The following is a 22748-nucleotide window of genomic DNA, read 5'->3' as shown; positions in this document are numbered from 1 at the left end:
CAGCCCCAGTCCCTTAGCTGTCTCCATAATGCTACCCCTCTCTCAAGTCTGATTATTGATTGACTTCAAAAACCTTGAAAAGCGCTGGCATGTTTCATAAACCTAAAACCACCTTCCCCTCCCTTGTCTTCTGAGCCTTTATTCATGGGGCTGATGTTTTGTCAAACAAAAAGAATTAGGTGATAATAGTCTTCAAGGTTGCTATGCTCTCCAAAGAGTCCAAACATACTATTTGTGGTCAACCCACAGTATCACCTCCCAGTCTCTCAAGAGTGAAGGCACAGAAGTAGAGTTTCAGTACCGTGTTAGTCCGCTATTCACTGCTGTGACCAAAATACCTGACACAAACAATTCAGAGGAAGAAAGGTTTATTTTGGCTCATGGTTTCAGTCCATGTTTGGCTGGCTCCATTGCTTTGGGCCTGAGATAAAGCAGAACGTCATGGCAGAGAGGTGCAGTGAAGGAAAGCTCTCAGCTTATGGCAGCCATGAAGGAGGGGGGGGGAAGATGAAAAGGGGCAAGATATAGTCCCCAAAGGCGCCCCCACCCAGTTACCTACTTCCCTCCACCATGCCCCACTGCCTACAGTTACCACCCAGTAGTCCATTCAAATTATTAATCCAGCAAATGGGTTGAGCCATTGGTGAGGTTTCAGGCCTCAGGATCCAGCCAAAGCCCCAACTCTGCACACTGCTGCAGTGTCTCTAACTGAGGAACATTCCAGATCCAGACCATAACACTCACCTGTGTACCAACAGCATGGAATAAAAACTCATTTATACATGTTGATGAAACACACCCCTATTCATATGTACATATGTCTTAGCTTTATGACATCATATGTAATACATATTTGTATATAAAATTAAAATTTATACTATATAATAATGGAGTTTTAAGCTTATTTGTGTATATATCTATTATATATGTATATATATAATCATCATTAAAATGAGGCTTTCTCATCTATGAATGTAGATAATAATAACTACTTCATAAATTATTGGAGAAATAAATGAATTAATATGCATAAAATACTTATAATGTTTCCTAGTATATAATACAAAAGAAATATTAGCTAGCTGTAATTATCATTTATTTTATCTTATAAAAGTATTCTTCACTTGAAAACATTATTCACCAGACTGTCTTAAATATGTAGTTTCTTCAATGAACAAATATTTTAAAATTATCAATGTCCATTTTTCAATGTAGCTTTGAGAAAAAAAATATTTTTTCCATAAAGTGGCATATCATGTTCCTTAGGAGACACTCATGATGTGAGGTAATAAGTGTATATTATAATACACAGAAATCACAGACCCCTGAAGAAGTAAAAGCAACCTGAAATTCAGAACCTACTCAACAAGTATTTCATAGCATAAGACCTCATTTCTGTCCTCACTGCCTGGGCTATAAATAAGTACTTATTGTTTATTTACTGAAATTGATTCATTCTCAATTATGACTATTTAATTCAATGATTTTTCCAGAAATAATGGCCTTGGGAAAGATTTAACTGTGTTTACCTTTGTTCTGAGCTCTAGCACAATCCTTCAGAAGGACTAGCATGCCCTCAGCCCACAATTCTAAAGTAATTCTTGGCCCTTCAGGGCATCACTGTCTCAGCATGGACAGGACTGATGGGCAGGGCAGGACCAGCTGACCTCCTCTCAGCCACAAGCCCCCAGAATAAGAACAACCACCTGGGGCAGCTCATTTCACTTCTAGGAAGAATGGGATCTTGAAGGGCTTCTTTCTGAGTTCTGATTCTTTCCTTACTTATTTTATAACAAATTCTTAAGTTAAACCCACAGGTGTTCGCAGACTTGGTATGTTCAGAATAGACTTTTGAACAATGTTCTCTCAGCCATTTTCTCAGGTGTGTTCTACAGGACAGTTGGGCTGCTAGATACTGATATGTGTTACTTTTTATTTTTTATTTATTTTTTAGTTGTAGTTGGACACAATATCTTTATTTTATTTGTTTACTTTTATGTGGTGTTGAGGTTTGAACCCAGGCCTCGCATGTGCTAGGCGAGCGCTCTACCACTGAGCCACAATCCCAGCCCCATTGTGTTACTTTTTAAAAATACAAAGATGTGTACAAACACACACACACACACACACATCAACTTACTTCCCAGGCCCCAAATCAGCATCCAGCTTCAGGTTTCTACCATAAAAACCTGAATATCGCCTGAAGAATCTCCCTTAGGCTCATCAGGAATAATCAAATTTCATGTGAGCTATTACATTACAGACATTCAATTATGTTTTTCAACCCTCTGTTTAGAGATGCTAAAGGCCCTTGGAAAGCATCCTTCCACCAGAGCCGAAGTTGGCAAGTGAGACCGGTTACCTGCAAAAGACAGACAAAGAGGTGGACCCTTGCAGTCCCGGTAGGCACGTTGCAAAGTGGCACGCGGTGTACCCCATCCCTATTGTGCGGCACAAATTCTTTGTAACACTGGGAGACACTGCAGAACAAAAATACTATTAGAAATGCTTCAAAAGGAACATTTTTGGCGGCGATAGAGACTTTTGACATTATTTATTAGGTTCAAAAATGCTTCACAAAAGCCTAACAATGGTTCTGTGGAAACCAGTGCATCTGAGGCCCTTTCTGTTGTTCCGGGCAGGCATTGACTTGAAGATGGGCAGCGGTCGCGGAACAATTCCCTCGCAGCGGTCAGCGTAAGTGAGCATTCACCACCGGCCTCGGGAAAGCCTGTGAACAAGCCGTATGGAAAGGCTGGGGCGGGCGGGGGGGTGCCGCGGTGCAGACCTTTATTAACCTCTTGGAGTGGAAATGGGTGGAAGCGCCCGCGGGCCCAGGAAGGGGCTCCTCTTCCAGATTGCCCGAGAGGGAGGAGAGGGAGGCCTCCGCCCGCAGCCTCCTCTCCTCCGGGACACGAGGATGCTTGGGGAGCATCTCCGCTACCATGGCAACCGCGCCTCTGCCGACTGCATTTCCGGGAGCCCCTGGGAGCCCTTTGGGGGAATCTGGGTGTGCCCTGAAGTCTACTGTCACCGCCGCCCTATCCTCCAGCCTGGGTTCCCAGGGACTCCACCCGGCGCTCGGAGGGGCGGAGCGGCTCCTGGTCCTGCACGGCCGATGGCGGTAGAAGGTCTCCCCGGGGGACCTGGAAGGCAAAGGAGGGCAGGAGTGGAGGGACCGCAGCGCGCCAGCCCCCAGGTCCAGCAGAAACTCCTGCTAAGAGGACATTTAGGAATGGACGTTTGTGATGCAGAGAGAAAGGAAAATCCCCTAAGGTTACCTTCAAGTGCCTATCCCGCCCCCCCAACACACACGTTTCTTTAAGAAAAAACGAAAAGCAAAAGCAAAAAAAAAAAAAAAAAAAGGCAAAAATCAAAAATATTGTCTATTCTTTCCTGTTGCTTGAAAGCGCCTCCCCCGCTCCAAAATAATTTTTACACATTTATCAGAAAATCTTTCATTTCAAGGTAAAATTTTGAAAATTTCTAAGATGTATGTGTGTGTGTGGGGGGGGGATTGGTGACTAAAATAGAGCATCCACTTCTAAATTTGGGAAAAGTTGAAGAATGGGAAAGGATTATGTTGTAGTCAGATATCGTGCAAAACATAAAAGGGTGTGTGGCCCATGTAGGCTGACGACTGATGATTTTTAAAGATCCAAAAGGAAGTTACTTCGTGGATTTTATTAGAAATTATAAACAGCTGAAAATTAAACAGTGGATTAACCTGAAGCTATTACACAACACACATGTACATACTAACAGTAATAATTGCAACTTTGATTTTGTTCCAAGCAAAGGAATATATATATACATAGACACATATACATACATATGTATATAATTCCACCTGCATTTTTATGTATGTGTGAATATAATTTTGAAGTTTTTGAGAAATTCTGCCTTTGACTTCCACAAAAAAATTAAAGCCTGATTTTTCAGTTATGTTTTAATAATTCACATGCCTTAAATCGCTTATTAGTTTTTAAAGGACTTTGAATGCTATGTAGATGTCTAGAATATTTGAACAACCCACAGGATTATTTGCAAATTCAAGAAACATGTTAAAAATTTGAAATGCACAATATCTTCCTAACCATGGATGTCAAACAGCCAGCATATTCCTAAGTAATTCAATGTAGTTCATTATACATTGTTCTATACCTGATATGCATTGAGTACACTCAACATACCCAGTCAAATGTGGTGGTGGTGGGGGGGGGGGAAATTAGTGAATCTGACTTGTCTAAAGTGAGAAATATTTCCTAAAAATACAATGAAATAGCATTCCAACATCTCCAGAGGGACAAACACTTTCAAACTCATTGTAAAAAGTTATTAACTATTTATTTGAATATCCAGTCTTCGTAGATGGTCCTTTCACTGTATCAATATTCAGGGCAAGAAGAATCCACAAGAGAATACGGATAGGCTCTGGAATTTGGAGCAAGAGAACATGACTGAATATGCTGTCTTCTGTCTTAAGTCAAGGATAGAACTTCCTTCCTTCAAAGCACTTCGGGAAAGATGCATTTTGCAATAAACTGTCTTAGAAGGAGAGTGTGGTTTAATGAATAAACAAGGATCTGCGATCAGAGTCAATCCTGGCATATCACCTGGCTTAAGCAACTCTGTCCTTACACAAAACATAGAGATCACGTTACCTAATTCACTTTTGGTCTATATGATCCTCCTATATTTGTCCATTCACTTATTAATTTATTAATATTTGAATGCTTGATATGTGCCTGGCAGTAATATAGTCACATTAGTGATTCAGAAGGAAATAAGGCAGACAAGATCCCTGAAGAGGGAAAAGGACTCATAAATAAGTAAATAAACAAATTTGTAAGTGTTCACTGGTAATAAAACTGTGAAGAAAAACAAAGCAAGACAAGATTAGAAAATACCTAAGTAGCTAATATCTCATTAAAGATTTTTTTTAAAAAATGAAAAACAAGACTACTTAGGCAACTGAGAAAAGAACATGATAAAATGTTAAGCATTAAGTACATGATAAGAACTCCATACCAAAAAAACATTGCTGTTCTATTTAGAACCTTAATATAGGGATACTCGGACCCACAGTTGGAGTGAAAGGCTTAAATTCTACTTTACCCCTGAAATTACAGAACCTGTATAGGTCTCAGATTCTGTATCATAACAAGAGAAAATAACAGTTCTTATCTAAGAGGAGGATCATATAGACCAAAAATGAAAATGAACAGTCATATTTTAGTACTTTGCCTTGTACATAGTAAGACTCAAAAAAAATGTTCATCAACGAGCATCTTTCTCCCTTGAAATTAAGTCAAAATTTGTCCCTCTCTTCTTTGAGTCAAATACAACAAACTGTGCAAATATTTGAAGTGAAATCTACCTCAAATTTTCCTTTAAAACAAAATAGACTACACAATATCAGCCTAATCCTTCTACTTGAAAGTTCCTAGATATTTGGAGAGAGGCATAGTTTACTTTCTTTTTGTCTCTCCTCAGGTATCAGAAACGCTACCATCATCACCACCACCATTCAATCCCTACTATGTTCAGGGAACTTCATCTATATCAATCCTTTAATTACAATAGCTTTTCAAAGTAGTAATTGTCACTAGTTTACAGATGAAAAAAAGAAAGAAAAAAAAAAGCATCTAAAGAACACAGGTGGGACTTTGTTATGGCTACAGAACTGAAATGGGAGACATCTGAGACTTGGCCCAAGATCTTCCTGTTTCAAACCCCTTTCCTTCTCGTCCATTTCCTTACTTTTAATGATTTCTCCTACTATGTCATATTATTTCCAGGCACTTTATTATCATACCCATTACCTTACACTATGAATTCATGGCTTCCTTAACTGTAAAACAGGAATAATAACATTATTATCCACCTAAGTGTTATATGAGGATTTCAAAAAATAATGTAAAATGTTCAGCAGAGAGCCGAATCTATGATTAGAACTAAATAAATTGGGCTGGGATGATGATAATAACTGTCATTATTATCTGGTACAACACCTGAACCATCAAATTACCTGTCATCAGTTCCATCATGTACTCTCCTCCAATTCAATAATTGACAAAAAGTAGACTCTCGATGCTGGGTGCGGTGGCACACACCTGTAATGCCAGTGGCTCAGGAGGCTGAGGCAGGAGGATCGCAAGTTCAAAGCTAGTCTCAGCAAAAGTGAGATGTTAAGCAACTCAGTGAGACCCTGTCTCTAAATAAAATATAAATAGGGCTAAGGATGTGGCTCAGTGGTTAAGTGCCTCTGAGTTCAATCCCTGGTACCCTCCCCGAAAAGTAGACTCTAAGGACTTTCTGGTACAGTTCTTATTGTACCTTCTAAGATTTGACCTGCCAGTGGTTCAATACATTTTTTTGTTTATATTGAAATCAAAACGTGATAGGTCGCAATAAGAAAAGAAAAGCTAGGAACCAGGTGATACTTACGAGAATTTCCCTTGGAATCGCTCAAAGACTGGTTTTGAAGTCTCGTGTATCTACTTGTAGCCTCCAAGTACACAGGATGTTCTGAGTGTGGTAGACTGGGTTTATTTGCCATTTTTGGTGCGAAAAATGGGATGCTCCAGGCCTGCTTGGAGGTTTTGCTGACTATCTTTTGAACGTTCTCTCCTCGGAGCGTCAAACTCAGTGAATCCTCATCCCTTTCACCAGATGATGCAGAAGAAGAACAGGCTTCTTGGCGGTTTTCTTCTTCAAAAGAATCTGTGCTCACAGAAGACCTGGGGATGATGGACTGGCGATTATGAAGCAGTCGTTCACCTGTCACTGGACTCTGAGTTCTTTCTGAAAATATTGCAAAAGGTAAATACATTAGTTTGAAAGAATGCACTTCATTATCACTTTCAGAAAGGATGAAATGCGGTCCATGTGGATTTTTGTTGGTTTGTTTGTTTGATGCTTCTACCATGAGCAAATAGAAATGACCAAGACAGAGACCAAGGTACTTGCATGGGGAAAAAAGAGGAGGTATGAAGAAGGTGGTAAAGGGTGGAGAATGCTTTTGCTGAGTTTGTGCTATATTGCAGGCACCACGTGAGATCCTGCCCGTGCTTATCTAGTCCTCACAAAAGCCATAGCTAGCAGAGATAATAATCTCCATTTTATAAGTCAGGGAGCTGATTTAAGGCTTATGAGTTAATGAATTGTGTCTCCCCTAAGAGACCTGTTGAAGTTGTAACCTGCAGTACCTGTGCATATGACCTTGTCTAGGAAGAAGGCCTTTGAAGAAGGAATCAGGCTAAGACAAGTTCATACTGGATTAGAGCTCACCTTTCTTATCCTCATGAGAAAACTCACACACACACACACACACACACACACACACACACGTAAAGACACGGACACATGGGAAGAAGCCAAGCAAAAACAGAGGCGCAGACTGGAGATGTGCTGCCCAAAGTCAAGGAACACTTGGGTTACCAGATGCTACAAGAAGACTCCTCTCCTGGAAGCTCAGAGGGGGACACACAGCCATACCAACACCTCGTGTTTCAGTCTTCTGGCCTCCAGAATTAAAAGAATATATTCTCCTGTTTCAGGCCACTCTGCTTGTGATCATTTATTAAAATAACCCAACATAGACTTAGAACAAGTATCTGGTCCAAGGTGACACAAATATTAATTAGCAGATTTGGAACTTGAATTTAGATCCCTCCACCGCGTAGCCCAGTCCTGATTCTCAAGACACTCTGCTGGATGCCCTTCAGAAGACCAAAACCAGGCTTATTGCTTAAAACTGCTGAGTTTGAGCTATATTGCAGCTATATTCTATGTCTAGAATATTGTGAAGAAGCCAGTGACAAACTCTACCTCCCACTTTTAATTCTTATCCAGCAACTGAGGTGAGTTCCTTCACCCTGATTACTTCCGTTAAGAAACTGATAGCTGCTGTGGCAATGCAGACCACCTGCAGCTACACTACTCATTCTTTGGTAGAAAATCATCATGAGTAAGAATTCCCAACAGTCAAAGATACTAACAAACAGAACCGATGCAATGCCAGGTTTCCCTGTCACAGAGGATGGTGTCTGGAAGACATAGGAAAAAAGAGAGCTTAAAGAGGTAGCTCAGAACCAACACTGGCTTCTTAGCCAATTGGTAACGGGTTGGTTGTGGAGGGAAGAGACAGGCAGAAAGAGGGAAAGAGGGGAGAAGAGTTCTCTGGATTGTATAGCTGGGTGGTATAAGGGGGTGTGTGTGGGGGGGTGTGGGTGTGGGTGTGGGTGTGTGTGTGTGTGTGTGTGTGTGTGTGTGTGTGTGAAAGAGAGAGAGAGAGAGAAGGGGGAGAGAGAATATAGACTTAGAATTTGAAAGCACTGAGGTCTCTTTGGGAGTGAGGAGTGTTGTGAAGTTGAGGAGAGGAGATAAGATTTATTTGCCTTTATTATCAAATTGAAATCTTTTTGAGATTGCCTCTTCCATGTAAACAAAAAATGAATCCTGGCTGGTCTCTAAGATAAGTGCAAGTTCTGGAGTTTGGTGAACTAGATTTGAATCCTGAATTCTACAAATTTCAGCTGTGTAGCCTAAGGGGAAACTGTTCTTAGTTTTACCCTCCTCGTTCATAAAATGGCATAATCATATTTACCTTTTAGGAATACTATAAGGAACATATTAGATAATGTAACAAAGTGTTTACAGAGCAGCTGGGTTGTGGCTCAGTGGTAGAGTACTCACCTAGCATGTGCAAGGCCCTGGGTTTGATCCTCAGCACCACACAAAAATAAATAAAATAAAGGTATTGTGTTCAACTACAACTAAAAAATAAATGTTTTTTTTAAAAGTGTTTATAGAGTATACTTGGTATATAGAAAACAATAAATTTTTAAAATTAACATTATTACATAGTAAAATAGTCTACATGGAAAAATACTTGTTAAGTGTAAAGATACAAAATTACACAATTTTTCCTTTTAAAGTGAAAAGAATAAAAGCTGGAAGAAAATGAACCAAATGCAAAGTTGTTTCTCAGTGGTCTAATTCAAACTCTGAAATTTTTATGTAATGTTCAAATTTTATGCATTATTCTTACGATTCAGAAGATACCCTTAATTAGACAAAAAGGAGAAAACTTTAGAGCGTTAATGTGGTTGAGCATTCCTACTGTGCACTTATTTCATCACCTAATAGCGACATGAATGAGATTTTCCATGGAGGGAGCAGAATAAGCAAGGAGAAATTTCCAGATCTGCCTGGTAGGGCGTTGGGAGACCAGTGTGGACAAATGAAGGGCAATTTGCAGGAGGTATTGGGCCTGTGGTTATGTGACCAATTGACCTAGTTTGTTTGTTTGTTTGTTTGTGGATTCAATGTGTCCCCTAAAGAAATGTTCAAGTCCTAATTACCTGTGTCTGTGAATAGGAACTTACTTGGAAATGGGATATTTTCAGATATAATCAATATGAGATCATTATGGTAGTCCTTAATCCAATATGAATGGTATCCAATGAGGAGACCAGAGACCCAGGCGTGAAAAGACCCATGGGAGGAGGGAAACAGAGGAATGTCAAAGCCAAGAAATGTTAAAGATTACCAGAAACCACCAGGAGCTAAGAGAAAGGCAATGAACTAATTTTCCCTCAGAATTTCCAGACAGAAGCACTGCTGCTGACACCTAAAGTCTGGACTTCTGGCCTCAAAACTGTAAGAGAATTAATTTTTGTTATTTTAGCCATCCAGTTAGCAGTACTTTGCTATAGGAGCCCTAGAAAACCATTGAACCAGAAGAGCAACAATTTGCAATGTTGTCCAAGAGCAATTATTCACAACAACAACACTTTTTACTAAAAATAAACAGTATTCAGATTTGGGGAATAGAAAAGAGAAAATCCCAAGATGCAGTAGGCATTAAATGTAGGAAGAAGACATTGGCCATATTGAGTTGTACTATGGGGGAAAAACTGTGGCAGAGTATATGGCTGGGAACAGGACACACTTTCCCTGTGTTCAAGGTACAAATGACAAAGAGGGTGCTGGTCACACTGGATGCCAGTGCATACTCCTCCTAAAGCACAGTCATGTCTTCAGAGGACACTCAAAACAGCTCCAGAGGCCAGGCAGAGGGCCACAATGAGAGAAGGGCCAAGAAGGATATTCTGGAGCTATGTCACATTAGAAGGGCCCCAATGCCGTCTGATTCTGTCCTTTATTGCCATAAGGAAATGTGAGTCTAGTGTAGGTAGATGTTCTGAATTTTCAGGAGAAGCAGAAATCTTGCTATGTACGTTAACTGATTTTTAAATGTTGATGACTGTTCAGTCTTTTCAATATATAGTGTGGCATGCACAAAACACAACTGCTCTCCAAATAATCACTGGCCACCAGTTTGTGTCTTTGACCCAAGGTCGGCTGTATCAAAGCCACATTGTTATTTACTTCCTTCTGTAACATCTTCACCTCAGAAAATGGTTTTACAAATATTCAGTCTGGATTAGTGAAAGTGCATTTGCAAGCCCCATGTGCAGCAGCTTTTAGAGCTCTAGAAATCTGGTCTACCTCCAACATTTAATTTTAAAGCCCATGATTTGAAAAGGTAGACAAATTTATAAAGCTTTCCCAAATATAGAGAAACTTCAGAGTCCTTCAAAATCCTTCAAAATAGTAGCACTGGATCTTGTGATCCCAAAGGAAAAGATTATTAGAACCAATGGTCAACACTATTAGAACCTTGTTCATGTGTTCAAAACCTGGGAAGAGGATGGAAGGCCTGAGGCTCTTTATATATCTTCATGTTCCAGAAGTTTTGGGTTCAAAGAGACCTTAAAGGTTATCAGAGGCTGAGCCCCATCACCTTCAACATCCACTTCTGTTATAATATGTCCAGGGGACTAGATCTTCAGAACTCTGTAGCAAAGACTTCACGGCTTGTCAGAAGAGCAAGAAGTAACTTCATATTTGCAATATAATGGGTATATGTGTGTGCATGTGTGTGTGTGTATTTGTGTGTGTGTATACACACACACACACACACATAGGAAACAAGCAAAGCCAATGTGTATGATTTTAGAACAGGTGATTATTACACTTAGTTATTTAGTTATCCAAAAACCAACACCATATACTGGGTACTACTCCAGTGGAAAAATTTATCCAGGCCAATAAAAGCAAGTATTTTAAGACTAAATCAACCAAAATGAACTTCAGTGCAGTAAAAATGGATCCTTCCAGTTTTTGAATCTTAAATGAATTTCTGGTTTCCTCTACCAGGTTGCCTGAATTGATAACAACCAGTTGTTTTGGCATTAAATCATCAGAAACAGAAATGGAAAATGCTTTTGTAATCTCCGTGGCGTTTGGATTTTTTGTTTGTTTTTGTTTTTAATTTACCAGTCAATATAGTGACAAATCTTGAGCCAAAACTCATGGCCCATGACTTAAAATCCAGTCCTTCTTATTAGGTTACACTTCTCCTCAATCTAATTCACCATTCCACGGCCCTGGCTGCACATTAGACAATACCTGACATGCTTTCAAAAACACAGTCACCTGGTCCCACCCCTGATCAACCCAGTTAGATGGCACCCAAGTATTCAAACATTGTAGCCCTTCAGTGATTAAAGGGTAATCAGGATAGAGTCCCTGGTCTCAGTCATTCGCAGGATTCCAGCACTGTTACTCAGGCAAACAATCATGAGCAAGAGTTATAAAGTCAGTAATGTCATTGTTCCCTGATCTCTCTCCACAGATTGTCCTCATTTCAGAATCCAGCAGTGTATTTCTCCTCACAACTTGCATCTTCCTTTATAGTTTATTTGTTTTTATACCAGTAATTACAAAAACTCTCTGACTTACTCATTTTACCAAGGAAAAAATCAAGACCCAGACAGAGTAATTGTCTTGTCTATACCACTAGTCAACCTAGGATTCAGACCCAGGACTTAGAATTCTGCAGGAATTTTGTTTTCCTACTATACAATCAATGCTAGTGATGTTAGAAGGTACCTGTGACTTCCATGAACTGGGCTTGATGAAACACGCATGAAGAACAGCTATCAAATATTGGGCATTGGCCAGTCACCATTGGCCAGTGGGTAGGCCCTGACCCTACTGTCCAAGAGAATGCTGTCAGCATTATTTCTATTGCACAGAAGCAGAAATGGCATCTTCAAAGGGCTGATACTCTGAGGCAAGGCCCAATGTTTCTTAACCACTGAGACACTCATTTCGCTATGGTTGTTATTTGAAAAATCTTCCCAATATTAAAAATGTGCAAGCTCTTTTAATGCAAAAAAACTCTGCCTTTTATTTTGCAGCATGGATCTTCCATCTGTTGCTAATTTTGTTTGAAATAACATTATGGTAGACAGGAAACTTCAAGACACAATAAAGTAAACTTCAGAGCTGAATGTAGTTTACAGAAACAACTTCTCATTCCCTTTGAGTTGTAAAATACTTCATGATAAATCATGATGGGTGTTGATGTAAGCATTTTAATTCAATAGAAAAAGACATGTTAACGCCTGTGTGTTGAGTCCTACTGAGATCCAGAGAGCATTTTGTTCACCCCTTTACACCCAAAATACATCTTTGATTTCCCACTCTGTCTCTTCTTTTCTCTCCTGCTTCCAACTCTAACATGTTCGTGTTTGGAAAATAGACTAGAGGTGACTCTTCTAGCGGGAGAAATAAAACAATCAATTCCCCAAAACTAGTTTTGTTCTTTAGGTACAAATAGTGCTAAACCTAATTGATTTCATCTCCTCATATCTAAAATCAAACACCAACCTCAAACACATCTTCCATTCTTGCTAAAAACTCTTTTGTTACATGATTTTAAAGTATTCTTGGGTTATGCAATGGGTTTTAATGGAGTTTCCAACCTCCCACTCAGCTTCTCTCCAAGCTGTGAAGCAAGAGTAATTTTTACGCTCATAGGATTGAGTCCAAGAGAGGAGTCCCTATGTACCAAGTCCTGGAAGGTGGTAGAGCTTAGAGGCCAAGTGCACAAGCTCTGAGTCCAGAGTACTTGAGTCAGATCTATGCTTGACCCCTCCTTGGTTTGGTTACCTAAGCCAAGTTATTCAAATGCACTCTGCTTCATTTTTGCCATGCATAAAATAGAACAAATATATTACCTACAGAGTTAGAAAGCAGATTAAATGAGTTAATTAATAAAAGCTTAGAGCATATTATGATTTGGAAATGTAAAGTGCCCCCCTCCAAAGTTCTGTGTTACTGCAGGAATATTCAGAGGTAAAATGATTGTATTATGAGAATTATAACCTAATTGGCCCATCCTAGTTTGAATGGAGTAACTAGGTGGTAACTGTTAGGTAGGTGGGGTGAGGCTAGAGGAGGTGGGTCACTGAGGGGTACCCTGGAAGGATTCATCTTCCCTGTGGTTTCTTCCTCTCTCTCAGCCTCCATGAGTGGAGCAGCTTTCCTCCATCTTTCCCTGCCACCATGATGCTGTGCCTCATCTTGGGCCTACAGCAAAAGGAGTCAACCAACCATGGACTGAGCTTCCAAATCTGTGAACTTCTGAAATCAAGTAGACTTTTCCCTCTCTAAGTTGTTCTTGTTGGGTATTCTGTACACAACAAAAAAGCTGACTCACCCAGAGCAGCACCTGGTGATAGGAAGGACTCACATGACTTAGTTGTTATTGTTGTTATCATTGCTCTAAATATTCCTTCCTCATTCCTTCTACAGCTGCTGCATGGTTTCTTTCAGCAGTCAAGATTCATGTGGCAATAACGTATTTTTCATCCATCCAGAGCTTCATTTTTCTTATGCATTCCTTCATTCAGAACTATTCGTTGAAGACCTCTTATGTCTTGCCCTGTGCCCTGGTCCCCACACTACAACAGAATAAGGCAAATATGATCCCTGCCCTCGTGGAACTTAGAATACACTGGGGAATATGGAAAGAATAGGCCATGAATAAATGGTTATAGACAGCAGTGAGTGGTATCAAAGGGAACAAAAGAAAGCTGAGATAGAGATGCATGTGGAGGTGACATTTCATCTGAAACCGACCTGAAGACCCAAAACAGTTTATTCATTTCAGGAGTGGAAGAAAAGAACATGCCTGACAAGGACTGAGATGTGTTCCTAAAATCAAGAGCAGTCCTGAGGGCTGAAGAGAAGTATTCAAGAGGGAAGGAGCAGGTGAGGTGGCTGGAGGTTGCACCGCATGCGATGGAAGCTACTAGAAGTTTTACATAGATGAATTATGATGGCAGCATTTACCTTTGAAAATTCTCTAAAAGTAAAAATGAGTAGAAGAGACAAGAATGGAAGCCAGGTAGAAGGCATTTGGCAGCCGTCCAGGTGAGAGAGAATGGCAACTCGGATGTGTGTGGTCGTTTTGGATAAGTGGTTAAAAGCAAGACAATCTAGCATTGATTCTACTCACGTATAAAATGGGGATTATGACAACAAAGTTGTTGGTGAAAATAAATGAGATGGACTTCTGATTTCAGCTCCAACATATAAACAACTCAGCAATTGACACATCTATCCAAGCAATGAGAAAGAACTGAACAAACTAAATAACTAATGTCTTTTCTTGGACCCATCAGAAAACTTAGTTTTCAAGACTAACTTCCACCCACAAAATCTGGGGATAAAGCAAACTAAGAAGGGTTTTCCAGGAGAAAATTGAGACATAAATTGGTAGGAACTTTTAAGTAGTAAATTGGATGAATTGCTAAGAGAAGGGTATCCATAAACTTGAGAGTGAGAAACTCCCAGATCAATTTTAAGTGATTTCCCACATTTTGGTAGCCTTTACCTCAAGGAACTCCACCAGTTTCTCAAGGTGAAGATCTGAGAAAAAAATCCTTTCATGGATCTGACAGGGAGAGGGAAGAATAATTGTTGTAAAATATGCACAGAGAATTTTCTATGACATATGAAAGTCTCATGCTAGAAGGAAAATAACTATGATTAATATGAGCTATAATGGCAAAACCAGAAAATATGAAAGAACAGGTGGGTAGGATAAACAGAGAAGAAGACTAAAAATAAAAAACAAATGATCCAATTTTAGAATTCTGAAACAGAAATGAAGAACGCCTTTGATGAACTCATCAATAGATTGGATATGGCCACGGGGGGCGGGGGGGGAACAGTGAACTTGAAGATAAGTCAATAGGAAATCCTCAAACTAAAATGCAAAGAGAGAAGGGAATTTTAAAAAGAAGAGATTAAAAGAACAGAACATACAAAAACTGTGGGACGGGTTTACCATTATATACCCATAATTGGAATATCAGAAGGAGAAAAGAGAGAGAATGGAACCAAAGAAATAATTGAAGTGGTTATGGCTGAGAACATTCTAAAATTAATGACATATAATAGACCCACACAGCTCAGAGAACATCAAGCAGAAAGTATAAAATCAAAACAAAACCCAAACCAAAAGTCCTACATCTATGAATATCATATTCAAACTGCAGAAAACCAAACATAGGAAATTTTGAAAGAAGCAGTGTGGCTGGGGGAGAAACATATACCTTAAAGAGGAGCAAGGATAAAAACTATAGCAAGATATATATTGCACAACATATAGTTAATAATAATGTTATAATGTGTTATATTTTGAAAGTTACTAAGAAGGTAGATTCTAAGTGTTCTCACTACAAGATAAGTATGTGAAGTAAAGCACAAGTTAATTAGTTCAAATGATTTATTTCACAATTATATATATTTCAAAACATCATGTTACAAACACACACACACATATATTTGCACTATTTGTATTTTCTAATTCAAATTAAATTTTAAAAGTAATTATAGCAAACTGTTTTCATCAGAAGTCATGCAAGCAAAAATGAAGTGGAATAAAATATTTAAAATACTAAAAGACAAAAGAAACCCCAAAAAACCGCATAGGTCTATATACAGAAAAATTATCCTTCAACATTAGAGGATAAACAAAGACTTTTTCAGGCAAAAAAAAAAAAAAAAGGAATTCATACCAGCAGACTTGTCCTGTAAGAAATGTTAAAAAAAATTCTTTGGGAGAAGGAAAACAATATAGGTCGTAAGTTCAGATCCACATAAAGAAAGGAAGAACTTGGAGAAGGAGCAAATACAATAAAGCCTTTTTTCCTTATTCTTAATTGATCTAAAAGAAGCAGAGTCTCAACTTTTTTTTCCAAATGGGTTCCTGTGCCATCTATATTATCACTCCACTTCCCTATTTTTCTTCAACTAACATAGCAATGCAATATGTATGTGTTTTAGTCAGCTTTTTTCTGTTGGTGCAACCAAAAAATTTGACAAGAACAATTTTAGAGTAAAAGTTTATTTGGGGCTCACAGTTTCAGAGGTCTCAGTGTATAGAGAGAGCCTCACCACAGACAAAATATATACCCCAAAGGCACCTCCAATGACCCACCTCCTCCAACCACACCCTACCTAACCTACAGTAACCATTTAGTTAGTTTCTACCAGCAGAATAATGCGCTGATTAGGTTAAGGCTCTCATAATCCAATTATTTCACCTCTCAGCTTTCTTCCACTGTTTCACACATGAGCTTTGGGGGGGACACCTCATATCTAAACCATGACACTATGTATAATTGCATACGTGTGTAATACCCACATCCCTCAATAGAATGTAAGCTCTCTGAGGGCAATTACCATCTCTGAATCACACTCCAAGCACCTGGCACAGAGTAGACACTCAGAAATATACCTTGGAAAGAACAAATGAATCAATAAAATGTTCTCCTCCAGTGGATGCACTTTAGCATGCCAGAGTTACCCTTCCCGTGTTCACCTCTTCACCCTCCACCCTCCCCTTCTGCAGAGTTGCCTGGGGTAACACTTCACTTCTTTCCTCAGAGATTGGCCCACACCGCCAGCTCATCATGACCACTGTTCCAGCTCTAGTAACCGTAGTGCCTCGTCCACTAGGAAAGACAACAAGCCAGTTTTGTCTCGGAGTCCCTCAAACTTGGTTGTGGCACCAACGTTTTAAGAAGAGTTCTAGGACTGTGTTTGGTTCATGGGGCATGGGTGATACCTGCCGTGAATGTGGGACAGTGATATGGCCACCAGCAGAGCAGACATTTGTCATAGCTCAGGCATTCTGCTGAGTGTGAGGGTCAGTGCCTTTGGCGAGAAGGATGTTCCTTCTCACAATACCACAGGATCACCTCCTCTTCCTAGTGAAGGGACACATGGCGCCAGCCTCTCACCTGTACCAGAAGGTAGAGGTAGTGCTTTCAGATGCAGTTTGCCCTCCATCCAGAGCAAACCTCTTCCCGTGTCATGATCAGCCTTTAATGGTATTTAATCACAGAAGATCTCCATCCCATGCATGCTGGGATGTTTCATTTTTAAACTTCTAAACATATTTCAAACATGAGCCATAATTTAAAGATTGGTCTGAGAGCCTGAGCATTTGATTATAATGGATTCATTGATTCACTGACTAAACCAAGGACCTGCAGACAGTGGGTTCCCCACCTGCAGAAGAATGAAAATGATCCCTAAAATCTTTTCCAAACCTAAAAATCCTGTAAGTGTCCAAGTAGATAGTTTCCATAACTACATGGAACAATTTTTAAATTATTTTTATTTTTGAAACATTATGTTACTATTTTGTATGTCAAAAGTAGCCAAAACAGGCAATTTTTTATATCATAACTATATGACACATACAAAAGACTACACATATACATATAATTTGAAGAGGATAAATAATGCCAGATGCCAATTTTATTATATGAATATCCATATTGATTCATCCATCCTCTTATTGATGGACATAGGAATGAAGCCCACTTTTGTTTTTGTTTTTCTTTTAATGTGACAAACAAGGCTGCTATGCGCATTCTTGTACCTGTGTTTTTGTGCACATACTCTAGTTTCTTTAGGAGTGGAAAAGCCAAATCATGGTGTATGTATATCTTCACCATTAGAGAATACTCACTTTTCCGAGGTGTTCATCCCAGTTTGCACTCCCACCATCAGTATGCACAGTGTGCTGCTGTTCCACAATCTTGCCAACACTTGCTACTGCCTGAATTTTCCTTTCCCCCTCACCCCCCATTCTGGTGGGTATAAAATGGTATTAACATTGTGGTTTTAATTTGTATTTTCCTGATACAGAATGAATTTGAGCATCTCTTCTCCCACTAAATCTTTCATCCAAATGGCTTACAAGCTGTCCAATTGTGGACGGGGTTTCGTCCCCCTTCCTCTAACCAGCTGGAGAACAGTGACCTAACCCAGGAGGACCCCGTGGGGAGCACCTGGGTAATCCACAGAGTCAATAATCTGCCTCTAAATGATTAACCAGGAGTTGACCTTCAGGGATTGTACTCACACAATTCAACTGCCATGACCCACAGTAATATTTCACATCTTGCTAAAACTCTCTGCCAAAGCACTATTTTGCATGCAATTAAGTACTTGGAAGATTCTTTCATCTAAATGATTAACTTATTTCAACCATAGCTGGCTGGAAACACAAAAGCCTTCTGCTTCCTGCCTGTATTATCGCTCAGGACAGCACCTCAGCCTTCTTAAATGAAGTGATGGCTAAGTCTCACCCTTCCAGACCAAAAATCTCAATGATTATTTTAAAATGGGATACCAAGATTGGAAAATAAGGCTGTGTGTGTGAACATTTAAAATCACCCGGTTCTAGGGCATATATTCAGGAAAACAATTTCTCATTATATTTATTCTATAAAAGAAAAACTAAAGTGTTTTCCACTCCAGGGAAAGAATTCAACAGGAATGATAATCTTCCTAAAATGGTTCCACAAATAAATGAATAAAATAAGGAGAAGGGTCGGTGGGGGAGTCATACATAGAGTCAGAAATGGTTGAAAAAGGAATCCAGGCTCCTGCCACCCCCGGCCTTTGTTGGAGGGGTCAGCAGAGATCTACACAGATATTATTTTAAAATTTAGAGCTGCTGCTTGTATGAACATGAATCCCCATGCTGAGTTTTTGCGTGCCCCAGTGAAATAGCAAAAAAAGAACCCGACAGACCCCATTCTGGCATTAAAGTATCACGCTATGGAAAGCCTGAAAATAAAACATCTATGCTTGATTAATTAGGTTTGTACGTATTGTTTCAGAACCAAACAATATTTCTAAAGATTTCAATAGTTCAAAGATTGCCCTATGGCTGTCGGGCCAATACATCTTCCAACACACGCCGCTTACAAGCATTTTTCTTCCCAATATGTTGTCTTTGGTTGGTGCGACATTGTTTGAGCGGAGGGCTATTTGGGTCATAGTGGTTTTCTCCCCTGCACAGCAGTGGTGCTGAGCACAGCACTTTGACCATACATCTTCCATGTCATTTCCATCAAAGGCACATGATACTTCCTGGTGACCAATCAGGAGTGGTCCCGCATCCTAACAGAGGGCATATTGGCAAACCAAGCTTTCTTAATGACAGCCATTGTTCAAGGCCAACAAAAGGGAGGTCCTGAATATTAACATGTGGCCTTGTGTAAAGGTCACCAGTATGGCACATCCATCATATTTCACAGCCGAGAAAGAGAACTTTATAAGTTCTGTCAGAACCTACTGTTGTCCAAATAAAGGTAATAAGGCTGACGGCTGACACCGAGGGGCGAATGATCTTGAGCGATGATCTCCTCTTCAAACAAACATCTTTTCACTTCTTTGAAGCGGCAGCAGACATGATGGAGTGAGAGGGATTTTAAGGAATATACCTCGAGGCCACAAGGGGTTAGAATAACCAGGCAACCCAATTAAAATATTAATGTAATCACATGTAATCATTAGACCAAATGGCATCTCCTTCTAACAGACACACCACACTGGAAAGAAATCACATATTTCAATATCCCTGAGTCCTGACTGATGTTAATGGCAAAGACACACAAGTCCTTGAAAGTTCTAATAGTAAGATGTTGGCTGTTAATACAAGGGGTGCAAGAGAACTCAAAGGCCCAGGCTTATCGACAACACTGTGCTTTTGTTAAAGGCTGTGCAAAGCGAAACATGACAGCAGACTTGAATGGAACTAAACAGTGTCCCATACATATAATATTAAATCTAAGAGCAGATGATGAGCTTTCTTACTTAGCAATCTTGATGAGAGGCAGTTCTGTGTTCAATAGTACAGATAGGAGGTTCTGGTTATGAAACACTGTCTTGTTTTTGTTTTTGTAATTTATTTATTTATGTATTTTGATTAGGTATATATGACACCAGAATGCATTTTGATTCATTGTACACAATTGCAGCACAACTTTTTATTTCTCTGGTTGTACACAATGTAGCATTGCACTATATGTACCGTCATACATATACCTAGGGTAATAATGTCCATCTCATTCCACCATTTTTCCTGCCCCCATTTTCCCTCCTCACCCCTCCCTCCTCTTTGCCCCATCAAAACTCCTCCATTTTTCCCACGCCCCCCCATTATGGATCAGCATCCACTTATAAGAGAGAAATATCCTTATATCTTTTGGCTGTATGCTCCCACAGTTCCTTGGACTTGCTTTATCATAGCATTCAACACTGGACACTGCTTATTTAATTATCTTGTCTTTAAAAATTATTCCAAACTCCAAGAAGCAAGAGGCAGGATATGTCTATTTCACTATTGTATGGGGGTCCATAAACATTGTTACATGAATAAGAACTTTCAAAAGTAAAATATGACCCACATCTATCACCTCCTAATTCAAAATAAGTTTCTGTTAAATGAAAGAAAGTCTCATGCATGTAAAGAAAGGAACCAACATTGGAGCAATTTGTATTTATCATATGTTTTAGTCAATTTCTTTTTTACCACTGTGATCAAAAGAACTGGCGAAAACAATTACAGAAGGAAAAGTTTACTCTGGGGCTCACAGTTTCAGAGGTCTCAGGCCATAGACAGTCAGCTCCTTTCCTTGGACCTGAGGTGAGGCAGAACACTATAGCAGAAGAGTGTGGTGGAGGAAAGTATCTCAGAACATGGCACCAGGAGGCAGAGGGAGACTAAGCTCAGCCCCCAAATATATACCCTAAAGGTATATATACCCCAACGACCCACCTCCTCCAGCCACACTGTACCTATCTACAGTCACCACCCCATTAACCCATTCAAGCCAATGATTAGATTAAGCCTTTCAAAACCCAATCATTTCACCTCTGAACTTTCTTGCATTGTCTCACACATGCGCTTTTGGGGGACACCTCGCATCTAAACTATAGCATTATATTATAAAGAAAAAACCAAATGACTATAATGCAGCATCATTGGTTTATGTTCCCCTGTTTCAGAGCAAGGCATAATTAGATCAAGGATAGGAAGAAAGCAACTTGTTAACTATCTTTGAAGAAAACATTTTAGAGCAAATTGGTTGTATAAATAATATATCAGAGACAAAATTACTCAAACTAATAACTTTCATCTACTTGTCTTGGCATCAAGCCTTTCTTTCCACCTCTGCACTTAATTTCACCTAGAATTAAGTAGAATGTCCTCCACCTAGAAAGTTCTCTACCTGTTCACATCCTATTATTCTCCAAGGCCCAAGATAAGCACCATGCTTTTCATGAAACCTCCTCCTGTTTCTCATGCTCACACCAATCTACCTGTCTTCTGAATGGCTCTTCAGGACATCCTCACCAGTCATGTTGGAATTGAATGTCTTAGGTAAGTTCTTTCTTGTTTATAAGTAAAATTATTAAAGGGATGAATATACACCTTATACTTTTCTGAATCTAGCTTAGTGCCTACCATGCTGTACTCTGAGTATGAAAACAAATGTTGCTAACTAAATGCATTATCAGACAAAACCACTCCAAGAATGTAAGCAATTATTTTTAAAAAATCTCTTGCTGGCAAATATTTATTAAACTTATATGGGAACCATGTTTTATTATGTCTACACACACACACACACACACACACACACAATCTTTTCTACAGTCAATGATCCTGTGATTCTAAGTGGTTTAAATGAGAGCTTCCTTACTCCTAGATTCTGCTCTAAGTACAATGAGAAAATCATCTCAGGTGGTACCCCACACCTCACCCACAATTGACTGGCCAATTCATACTTGGACCACCGGACTCCTTCAATGGACTTTTGTTCTTAGGGCTTCAGAGACTACATCTCGGTTCTTTCTGAGGGCAGATATTGTGAGATATGATCTGGGAGTTATTAGAAACCATGTTTGAAGTCTTAACTGAAGAGACCAAAATAAGGAAAAGAAGGTGACATGCAGGAAGAATGAGAGGCACAAGATGACGAGTCCTAGGGGCTCAGGAGACCCTGGCTCAGATCCTCCCTGAGGTCCACCTCACCCTATCAGTTCCATGTGTCAACCATCCCCCCTTTTTGACCAATGTATTTCAAATGATCTTTGTGATGACTAATCAAAACGACTTTAGTAAAACTAATCCTTATTCTTGTATTTAACTTACTGAAACTACATTTCTTTATAAGTTGAAACTAGTCTTGCCAGCACAAATGTCTAAATTCAGAAGAATGCTATTGGGTTCGTTTTCTTTCCTCTTAAATAAATGGAGTGCTTTTGTAAAAAATGCTTAGATAAGTTATGAAGACTTTCATCCTCATTAATAATAACTTTTCATCAATGCTAAAATGTATTACTACCTCTTAATTCAAAAAACAAGAAATAATAACAACAAGGCCCCAGGTTACAAAAATGCATAATTACATATTTCCTACCTATTTGTAAAATATCATTCATTTTTACTCTATTTGCTCCATGCTGCAGATGAAGAAGAAAACAGGCTTAGAGAAATTAAGTTACTT

At 39.4% G+C, this 22748-nt stretch overlaps 1 protein-coding gene across 1 annotated transcript in view; it reads right to left on the bottom strand.

The window, feature by feature from the left end:
- Nucleotides 1–2692: 2692 nt before the first annotated feature.
- Nucleotides 2693–22748, bottom strand: part of CUNH12orf42 (chromosome unknown C12orf42 homolog) — a 151424-nt gene continuing 131368 nt past the window's right edge. Inside the window, exons 5-6 of the mRNA XM_048808081.1 lie at nucleotides 6395–6807; nucleotides 2693–3217 (exon numbers count right to left, since the gene is read on the bottom strand). Of these exons, the coding sequence (XP_048664038.1) occupies nucleotides 2693–3217; nucleotides 6395–6807 (938 nt within the window). The remainder of the gene's footprint in view (nucleotides 3218–6394; nucleotides 6808–22748) is intronic.

Source organism: Marmota marmota, unplaced genomic scaffold (genome assembly GCF_001458135.2).
Source record: "Marmota marmota marmota unplaced genomic scaffold, marMar, whole genome shotgun sequence".
Classification (NCBI taxonomy): domain Eukaryota; kingdom Metazoa; phylum Chordata; class Mammalia; order Rodentia; family Sciuridae; genus Marmota; species Marmota marmota.
Note: the sequence above shows the minus strand (reverse complement) of the source record. Positions and strands in the feature narration are given on the sequence as shown.